At 40.0% G+C, this 10,378-nt stretch overlaps 1 protein-coding gene across 1 annotated transcript; it reads left to right on the forward strand.

The window, feature by feature from the left end:
• The first annotated feature begins 1,712 nt into the window (after positions 1 to 1,712).
• On the forward strand, positions 1,713 to 9,785 carry LOC103755343 (glutathione S-transferase A4-like). Its single transcript, XM_008921270.3, has 7 exons — positions 1,713 to 1,803; positions 5,136 to 5,254; positions 5,952 to 6,003; positions 7,583 to 7,715; positions 8,040 to 8,181; positions 9,234 to 9,365; positions 9,501 to 9,785. The coding sequence occupies exons 2-7, from the start codon at positions 5,168 to 5,170 to the stop codon at positions 9,621 to 9,623; spliced, it is 669 nt and encodes a 222-aa protein (XP_008919518.2). The 5' UTR covers positions 1,713 to 1,803; positions 5,136 to 5,167; the 3' UTR covers positions 9,624 to 9,785.
• The last annotated feature ends 593 nt before the right edge of the window (positions 9,786 to 10,378 follow it).

Genomic DNA, 10,378 nt, shown 5'->3' on the forward strand with positions numbered 1-10,378 from the left:
ACAGGAATGTGTAGAAGGGGAACAACAGTCAAAGATGGGTGTGGACATGTTCAGCAAATCCAAAAAGCGTCAGAATGCTTTTGCTTGACCACTCATCCCTGAACCTCAAATCAAGGACCTCTTCCTCCCATTCTTCTTTGCCATCAAGCCTTTTGCTGCCATTGTCAGCATCTGAGACTGCAGAGGGGACCAAGTGACAACAGCCACACACATGCTCTGCTGTGGTCACTGTTCCTGAACCAGCTCTTTCACTCAGGTGCTGATACCAAAGACCTCAAAAGCAGAAATAGACTAATCTTGATTTAATACTGCCATCACAGATAGGTATGAACAAATGCTCCTTTCTTAATCAGCTATACCTGTATGTGCCCCATTCCTACTTTAGCCCCATCTGTACTGCTGGTTTAGGCATATAGGGACCACTGGCTGGCACTGCTTCCAGCATTGACACCACACTCAGACCTTCCAAAATAGGGTGCTGTACCCATGCTGCCTGCTACAAACTGTTTTGGGCATCTGCTGGACTTTTGACCCCTACTCGGGAATTTTGTGTGGGGTAACCTGGTGGTAACTGGGTTTGACATAGAAAATACAGAAGCATGCATTTAATGTTATGCTTTATTCATTAAATCATGAACTTGAGAGGGAGTTAAAATTAGGCAAAGTGTAAAGAAGCACCATACAGAGGTTTTTTTGCTGACGCCATCAACCTCTGAAGCACATAAATTACAAATTTGCAAGTAGCCTCTATTGGAGGTGCATCCTCTAGAAGAGACTGCCAGCAATTACCAGGCAGAGGAACCATAAGGAAACTCCAGCTGTGAAGAAAAAGAAAGTAGCAGCTTTGGAAGGATTTCCCCAAGATAGTTACCTAGAGACTTTTGTCCTTAGATTCCCCATTGTGAGGTGCTGTGGCTTTAGACAGATAAATATAATTTTGATAACAGTGTGGATTCTGGGAACAGATCTTCAGATTAGCTGTACTGATGTCTGCTGCAGGGGTGTAAAGTGATGCCCAATATCACATGTGGGTCTATGCCAGAGGAGAGACCCTGATCTCTGGCACCCAAATCCCATTTTCTTCTGCTCTGCCACCCTTGTGTCTGTTTGTATCCACTTTCAGTTTTGGTATTTTCACCTGAAATATAGATAGAAGAGCTGAAACAGTTACTTCTCATGGAAACAGGGTAAGAAAATCATAGTTTATTTCATCTCTGAGTATTAGCCATGTGCATGCAATTTCCAAAATTAATGCTATTGCCTTAAGACATGGGGTGAGGTTGTGACAAAAATGGCTTATATCAAGTTATCACTAAGTAAGCTTGATACTGTATTTCAAAGTAATGAAGCACTGTTATCCCATACTTTGGGTAACTTTTCTGTGCCATACAGCACTGAAAATAAAAAAGCTGGGTTACTGCTAAGTAGTGAAACAAACCTAGAAACTTCAGTGGTTTGTCTTCAAACACCCCAAATATAACCCAGAAAAATCTATAATTTTCTCAGTGTTTCAACGTCTTGCTCTTGTATTTGGGTAAAACTGCTGCCAAAATTCCAAGAGAGCAGTTCAAACAGATGGCTACCATAGAAACTATGAGGTTACCTTCATGGTCTAGTCAAATCAGCAAACTGACAGTGTGTGCCTTGGGTGTCAGTTTTCAGAGCCATACGCCTTTAAGCTTAGAAGCATTTGGGAGTTTTTCTCTCTAATTGGGTATGACCAGAAACTCCCCCAAACTGCAAAGTTTAAACAGCCCTGGGGAATCTGCCTGTGCTGGGTGGAGACTGAATTAAGTCCAGAAGGTAAGTACTGACTTAGAAATTCCTTTTTCTTAAAGCATTTGAGTGATTATTTTAAGTGAAGCTACTTCCAAATTTGCTGGGGTAATGTAAATTTTCTGCTCTCTTCAGTTTGTGTGCCAGACAGACTAAGCATGGCTTGATAGTTTCTCACCAGCTGAAAGCTGTAGGAGAGAGAATACCAGAGAAAAGACAAGTTTTAACCAGGAAATTAATCCTGCAGTGCAGTCCAGAGCTGAGCAAGGCAGCCATGAAACTGCTGATGGGACAAAGTGTGGGAGGGTGAAAGTGTGCAGGAGACTGTGTTGCTCTCTTCCGGGTTTGAGCAGGAAAGATGGCCCACTGGACTTTGATCCCGTCTCCAGGGCTAAAGGGCACTTCATGCTGAATGCAGGTACTGCTGTTTCTGGAAGGACATGTCCTCTTGAATTGTTCTTGCATCCCTGAGATGCATGCCCAGAGAAATTCAGGACAGGTGTATTTTTAAGGCTCACTAGGAAATAGGATGGAAAGACAGAGCTTATACAAAAACAATAAAAACATTTGTATATAGTCAAATTTTTTGTTGAGGTCTTTGCTAGATATTAGGGTAGCGCATACAAAATGCAGTTACTTATTTGGCTGCAGCATAAATTCCTGACATGAACCAATTCTTCAGCAGTGTCTGTGCTAGTGCAGTAGTCCCAAAATGCCCTGTATTGTGATGCATTTTCACTGTGAGAATCAGGTATTGCTTAGGTAAAATAGGAAGGTTTTCCACATCTGTTCTCCACGTTCCCTGTGAAACTTTGATTGGTTCTGTCTTTTGCAAGAATCAATTTTTTCAGCAGGAGTAGTCAGACATATCTTTTCAAGGGCAAACAACACCAGCTCAGACCACTGGACTGCTTGTAAGACAAGTATTTCATAGGGCTGTGGTGCTGTGCCTTTAGCAGCAATATCTCTTAGACCATTTTCTATATCTTCTTTTGTCCTTCTGCTGGTATGGTCTGGCTGATGAATGATAGTAAGTTTCTCTGGCAATTTTATAGCTTTTAACGGTCGAGTAATTTGTGAAGCATTTGATATTTTATTTCCATCAGAAGTTATAAACCCACACAGTTTCTATAACTGCCCCGTAGCATAGCATACTCTAAATGCACATTGAGAATCACCATAAACATTTACAGTCTTTTCTTTGTACAGCTAATAGACATTTGTTAATGGAAATAATTCAGCTGTTTGTGCACTCAGCCTCAGACTGAGTGGTGAAGCCTCCACTGCTTCATTCACAGCAGTTATTCAATAACTCTGTTGCTACTCAGATAATATGACCATCCACCAACAGTTCCAGATTAGGATTTAGAAACAACACATCTATTAAATCAGCTTGAGCATTTTATGCTTCATGGGTGGTTATTACACAATTGTGATGTGCAGTTCCTTCCCCAGGTAAAAGGAGTAGGAGTAGCAAGGTTCAACATTAGTTACCATCCCCGAGGCTATTCCTTACCCTTCTTGTGCATAGTCTGGTAGTCTATGAAAATTGCAGCTTGCTTCATCAGCTTGAATGTTTTTACCTTGTTAGCTTTCCACTGAATGGTTCTCCATCATCTTGGATAATAATTGGTATCAGGGGTTTTGCTATTTGCTTGAAAGATTTACTTGGGGTGGCAGAATCCTACAGGTCCTAAAAAGTGTTTGTTTTTAGTAGCTGGTTTTGGAAGAGTTTGAATGATTTTAACATGGTTTTCAGATAAATGCTACTCCTCTTGCTGAAGAATTTAGCAGATAACCCATATATTCTACCTTTCTCTTATAAATGTTGTAAGTTAAGTGGAGACACCCTTTCCAGCTGAGACAAACAGTAAGGAATGGGTGACAGCTATACAAGATTGCTTCATTATTAATAAAGCATCAACATACTCTATCAAAAATGGATTGAAGTGGTATGGATGCAGCATGTCTGAGAAATATGATAATGAGAGAGGCATTAGTTAGCAGTTGTGAACTATGTAGATAAGCTGCCCTACAGTGAAAGCTTGTCACAGAACGTGAAGAAATTAATAAAACACTGTCTTAGAGGCAAATGTAATTAGAAACAGCTATTGACACTTTAAAACTGAACATTATGCTTTTTTCCTTAATGTGTATTTGGATTATATTTTCTAAATTACCTAAAATATCCCTACTTATTCTAGTAACATGACTCTGTTCTACTGAAATTGCTCAAGGGAGAGCTCTCGATCTTATTCTTTAAAATCAAGTATTGGCAAAATATGTTCCAAATGTAGTTTATTTTAAGTACATTTACAAAGCACTGTGACTTAAAGAAAACATAAACTGGAGTGTACCAAGCCCAATTCAAATGAGAAATGTCAAGTGGATGCAAAGTGTGGCAGATGTAATGTTGCAGCTTTGGTTTTTAGCTCTGAGAAGACTGGGGTCATCTGTAAAATTAATTTTTTAATTGAGGCATTCTACTCTGAGCCATTAGGACATGATTAGGATATCTCTTTTGAAGGTTTTTTTTCTTCCAAACATTAGTGTATGATACAAACATCTTTGTGAAGGGGACTGCTAGTTCTGTTCTTTTGGTAATTAGGGCAATGAAGCACAGAGAAATGAAGGCCTGAATTTGGAAATACTTATACTGAAGTGTCAGCACAGATAGTTCAGCTGGTTGTCCCTACATATGAAACAGCTCAGTACAAACACACTGTCTCTGCTGCACACTCTGAGAGAGGTGATGCTGCTGCAAGTGTCAGACAGCCTTCATGTGCCTGTTCCCTGGGCACGCAGGTTCCCCGAGCCCTGGGGAATACTTTTGGGAGCACCTGAAGCCAATGCTTCCAGATTTGGCTTTGAGGGACATCTCAAGGCTGCCAAAAGCAGCAAGGAGACAGGCTTGCTTGGATTGCCAAGGAAGCTCATCCTGTTTCACGGAATAACAGGAATATTAACAGTTCATTTGCCCCTATTTGAGGAAAGAAGTGGACTGCAACTGAAGCGCAAAATGCATATATGGCTAATAAAGCTAGACAAAGTTCAGCACACCAGTAAAACATGTTTTCCTTGTACTTCTGTAGCTAGGGACTTATACTGCTTGTTTAAACATGTCTGTGTTTGCTTATAATCATAACAAACCTCCCTAGTAGCACTGGGGCAGCTTTACAGGTTCACACATCTTTCCTTTCCTAACAGAGGTGATATGGTGTCATCAGTCCATCTCTCATTTTATGTTTTAAAGCAGATGAAGTTTAAACTTCAACAGGCATAGTGAGTATAAAAGGTGCCCTCTCCCCTCAAAATAATGGTGCTTACAGCAGTTTTAAGAGATACTGTTTTCTGCTCAGTATTTTTTTCAGGGAACCAGGAGCGCAGCAGCATGTCAGGGAAGCCCAGGCTTACCTACTTCAATGGAAGGGGGCGAATGGAGCCCATACGATGGCTGTTGGCTGCAGCCGGCGTGGAGGTGGGTTTGCATTTGGTACAGTGTTAAAGACTGGTGTTCTCAGCTGGCTTCACTGAGGAACAATTTAACATGGATGTGGAGGATAAACAGCTCCATGAGGGTGGTGAAATTCATTTGGCCAGTGGGACTGCATTTTTGTAACTACTTTGTTTGGTGGTTAATACTTGGGATGCAAACTCAGCTGAGCTTAGAGTTTATTAGGGCTAGTATCAATACTCAAGAAATTACTGAAAGGCCTTTAAATAAAGCTCCATTTTGACCTATTATGCTTAATCTGATTTTTCTAACCATGCAAAACCACCTTAACTCAGTCTTATTAATTTGCAGTTGCAGTGTGTCTAATAGAAGAGTGTTGTTGACTGGGGTGGGGTTAGAAATATTTGATTTACCTTGTGTTTTCCTTGGCATTGGCTCCAACCTGTCTTGTTCCTGTAGATGCCTGCTCTCTGTTTCTACCTGCATTTAAGTTATTTCTGAATCAGTGCCCTGATGCAGAAGTGGCCAGGCCCTTCTGCTCCCCATCAGCTGTCAGGGTGTGTGTGGGATCCTCAGGACATCTGGGCTCAAACAGAACAGCTGAAGATCTGGCCCATTACGTTTTACTTGACTCCGTGTTCTGTGCATGGTTATGTGCAGTCACTTAGAGAAGAAAAGTGTTCAAATACAGCAGTGTAACACTATTCTCTCTCCTTTTTAGTTTGAAGAGGTTTTTTTGCAAACAAAAGAACAATATGACAAGTTAATCAAAGGTAAGAATCCCAAGACCTGAGTTTTAGTCCCTGAAAATATTTCTCCAATTTAGCTAAATTTGTGGTTTAAAAATAGTTTATTTAAATGAATGCAAACTTCTAGGTGCACACCTTGATACTGCAATACTAGTTTTGAATAACCTGTTATTTCCAGTGCCATATAATTCCTATAAGCTAAAAGCCATAGCTTCTGTGACTGTCTTTATTGCAGTGCATTAAACAGGCAAACACTTCTATTTAATACATCTTAATTATCTATGCTGTTGAACTGTTAGCATGGTAACTGGCACATTTTTGGTCCATGGCAAATAACACTTGCTAAGCAATTCCTAGGCATCATCTGGGAGTTGTCTCAGACCAAGGGCCATTTCCAAGATGTCATTCAGAGGTAACCATCATACTCTATAGGCAGAGAGGGTGAAGCAGAGTGAATGTGGCCAGCCAGCTGGCCTGAGGTGTTGTGGAGTTGATGGGTATAGATTTACCTCTGTGTCGATTCTGAATGCAGTTAGATAAGCCTCTAAACGAAAGGCTGACACGGCCCCAAAATCTCCAAGAAAACCAGTTTCTGTTTCTGAGGCTCTGTGTGAACACCCTAATGACAGTTCTAAGCAGAATAAGCCTCAGATATGAAGCTTCCCCTAGATAAAAACATGGAGCCAGCAGAGAGACCTGTGGAAAGCCTGACATGGTCAAAGCAGCAAAGACTTCGTGTCAGCCTTGGGAGAGATGAGATAAGTTCCTAAACACCAGTGCATACCCCCAGCCACTGCCCTTGATATCTGCTAAGATGAAATCCAGCAGTGAACCCCACCACAGCCACCCTGGAAGAGGACCTTGCTGCCAAGGTGGGGAAGGAGTTGGGACTGTGAGGAGCATCACAGAATGCACGTGCCCCACAGTTTACCTGCTGCCCAAGACACATGAGAGAAACTTCACAGCAGGCTGAGCTTGCCAAGACATACCAGGAGACTCAAAAGAGGACTTGATGGCATTCAGGCTGAGCTCAGAAAAGATTAGCTGTGTTTAAAGAAATTCTGACAATAGAGCTAAAATGAATAAAAATAAAAAAGTGGTATTAAGTAGATCGGAATTTAATTTGCCAGTCCAACCTCTGAAATTACTGGTAAACTGCTTTTAATGCTGCATATATATATTCTATGCAACCTGGGCAACCTGTGGCTACACAGATTGCACCAGACTTTTTTTAAATTCAGATTTAACATACATCTTTATTCTCCTCTTATTCCTTGGGTTGGAAATGCTGGTTCAGGCTTTTTCTGCCAGCATGAGGCAGGGTCCAGAAGTGCAAAGGAGCAGGCACTGCCAGCTCCCAGCAGTCAGTGAAGCTCTGGTAAGGCTGTAAAGCCAGGGCCTAGCTGCAGTGCAATGACCTAGCTACAGAAGTGTGATACAGGCTATTTGATCTTTCCCACAATGTTAGTTTACTGCATGAAGTTTTACAGTTAGGACAAGACATCAGTGGTCTCCTACACTGCAAGAGAAATGTGCTCAGTCTCTTGCTCTCCTGTCCTGCTTGCAGTCTAGGAGAAACTAACAGGCTAACTCTCTACCCTAGATGGAGTCCTGCTGTTCCAGCAAGTGCCCCTGGTTGAGATCGATGGGATGAAGATGGTGCAGACCAGAGCCATCCTCAGCTACATAGCAGGGAAATACAATCTCTATGGGAAAGACTTGAAGGAGAGAGCCCTGTACGTAACACTGCCTTTCCCTTAATGAGCAATCTGTTATTTGATAGCTACATTATATAAACCAAATTCTATCCTGTAAATCCAGTATAAAGGTATGAGAAAAGCTAACACAATAAGTTTTAACAACTGCTTCTGAAATGCTCCTAAACAGAAGCAGGCTTTTATAATTTTGGAAAAACATTTAGGTTTAGTTTGTGTTTAGTTTTGGCTGTGAAAATTGCCACTATATTGGTGGTATAAAATTCCTCCAAGTTGCCTTAGTTAATTGGAAAACAGAAAAAATAACTTCTGTGCTCTTTTCTACTGTCTTCTCCTGATCAATAGGATTGACATGTATGTGGAAGGAATATCAGATCTGATGGAAATGATTTTGATGTTTCCTTTCTCTCCACCTGATGCAAAGGAGAAAAATCTTGACTCAATTAAGGAGAGGGCAACTAACAGATACTTTCCAGTTTTTGAAAAGGTAAGTGAAAACAAGGATGTGTTTTTATATATTATATTTAAAATTATAAAACAGTTTGTTTAAAATAAGAACTTGTCTGTATTGCAGGTCAGTTCCAAATCCTCAGCTTTCTTGGCTATCTCAAAGAAGGGGAAACACAGCAGCATGTTTTCCTCTGTTGGCTTGTATTGTCAGGGCTGTGGTATTTGAATATCTACAAAGGAAACAAAGCAATATGTTCTCAGCTATACAGCAAAACTTTTCACTGAAGTAAAAGCAAGCACGCATAATTTTTTTCCTTGAAGGAATAGTTCCATACTTTTACTTGTTTAGAGCAAATCTCTCTGCTATACTTAATTTAATTTGGAACAGTTTCATTGGAAGAATGCAAAAATCCCTTGCAAATAAATTAGGTAGAGAGATTAGGAGTACTTTAGTAAAACATAGTCATAGATTTCTGCCCATCCCAGTTCCAAAAACAACAAACCAAACCCATATGATTCATGCATCTGGCAACATTTCCCACTTTGATAACATTCATCTAGTTTTTATGGAAAACAATAATAAAAGATTAACATCATATAAGTTCTTATGACCATAATAACCTGTTCCCAAAGGCAGGGATTTTTCTTGGTTAGCTTTGTAATTCTGCATTTCTAAATTTGCTTTCTGGTATCAACATTGGACGTAACTTTAAATTAAATAAATGGCTGTTTTATAAGTTCTCTAAGTTGCTTCTTAGTTTCTCGATTATCCCTATTTCTAACTCTATGACTCTTATTAGGCTACTTAAGCATATGATTTTGTCTCTGTTCCCAGTGCCTATCGTCATTCCTCATTACTGAATAACCAAAGTTTGTAGTCTGTGTACTAGAACATGAAAAGAACAAGAGTTCATTTTTCCCCCCCAACAACAGAGAATTGATTTAGGCTCACAGCTTCCAGCTGAAAACTCCACCCTGAAATTTCAGATAGAATTGCTGTTCAGGTCTACAGCTGTGCTGTGAGGCTTAGCTGCTAGGCAACATATGTCCCATTATCATCTGCAGCCCACATTCTCCTGTATTCTCCAGGTTTTGAAACAACATGGCCAAGACTTTCTCGTGGGCAACAAATTCAGTTGGGCAGATGTTCAGCTAATTGAAGCAATTTTAGCAGTGGAGGAGAAAATTCCTGCTGTGCTGTCCGAGTTTCCTCAGTTGCAGGTAATTTTGTTATTGAGCATGCATATATTCAGGAGCTAGAGGGAAATCATGAACTGATCATCTGCCTGTGCTGTGTAAATCATGTTTCTGTGTGCTGGAATTTCTGTCTTACTCTATTTTTCTTATTATTTTTAGGTATTTAAAACCAAAATGAGCAATATACCTACAATTAAGAAGTTCCTGCAGCCTGGCAGCCCAAGGAAACCCCCACCAGATGATCATTACGTAGAAACTGTGTTGAAAGTTTTTAAGAGATGAAAGCCTTGTCACCTTTGGTGAGACCCAGAATACTGGAAGAAAAAGAAAGGCAAAACATCAACTCCAGCTCAGTAAATTAGTATTGTGGTAGTGAAAAACAGTGCTAAAAAAGCAAAACAACCCCAACCAGAAATAAAGCATTCTATTACTCTGGCAATGTAACAGCAGCTTTGTCTTTATTGATATATCAAATGCTTGGCAAAATATGGAAGCAAAGAACTATTTGTAGGGTAGGGAATTTATTAATTTCAAAAAAAGATCAATGCGGTGTTAGTATTGTCAGAATGTAACTTGTTGGAGAAGATATTTTCTGCATGCAAATAAGCTTCAGAATAAGAGCTAAAGAAGAGAAGACTCACTGCATCACTTATCTTTTAAAGAAGTAGACTTGTTTAAAGATAACCTCTTTAAGGCTTGTGGGTGAATTGGATTTTTTAAGATATCTCTGCAATGTTTTCCTTGCAAAATTGATTATTTTTCCTCATAAATTAATTATTTCAAACTCCTTGTATGATTCTACCAGAAATTCACTTGAACAAAGTGTAATGGAAGAAACAACACAATCTGTTTTGCAGAGCCAGGTAAGGCAGAGGTGGTTTCTTTCTACACATTTAGGACAGCAACAGAAATTCAGATTCCATTGACTTTCAAATAAAATATTAGGGCTTACATACACTTACAGCACATGATAACAGCCTTGTGAAGAGGCCTTGTGAAGAGGCCTCATGCAGCAGACAAACATTTGCATAGAAGGA

Source organism: Manacus vitellinus, unplaced genomic scaffold (genome assembly GCF_001715985.3).
Source record: "Manacus vitellinus isolate BGI_N305 unplaced genomic scaffold, ASM171598v3 scaffold_4_pilon, whole genome shotgun sequence".
Lineage (NCBI taxonomy): Eukaryota > Metazoa > Chordata > Aves > Passeriformes > Pipridae > Manacus > Manacus vitellinus.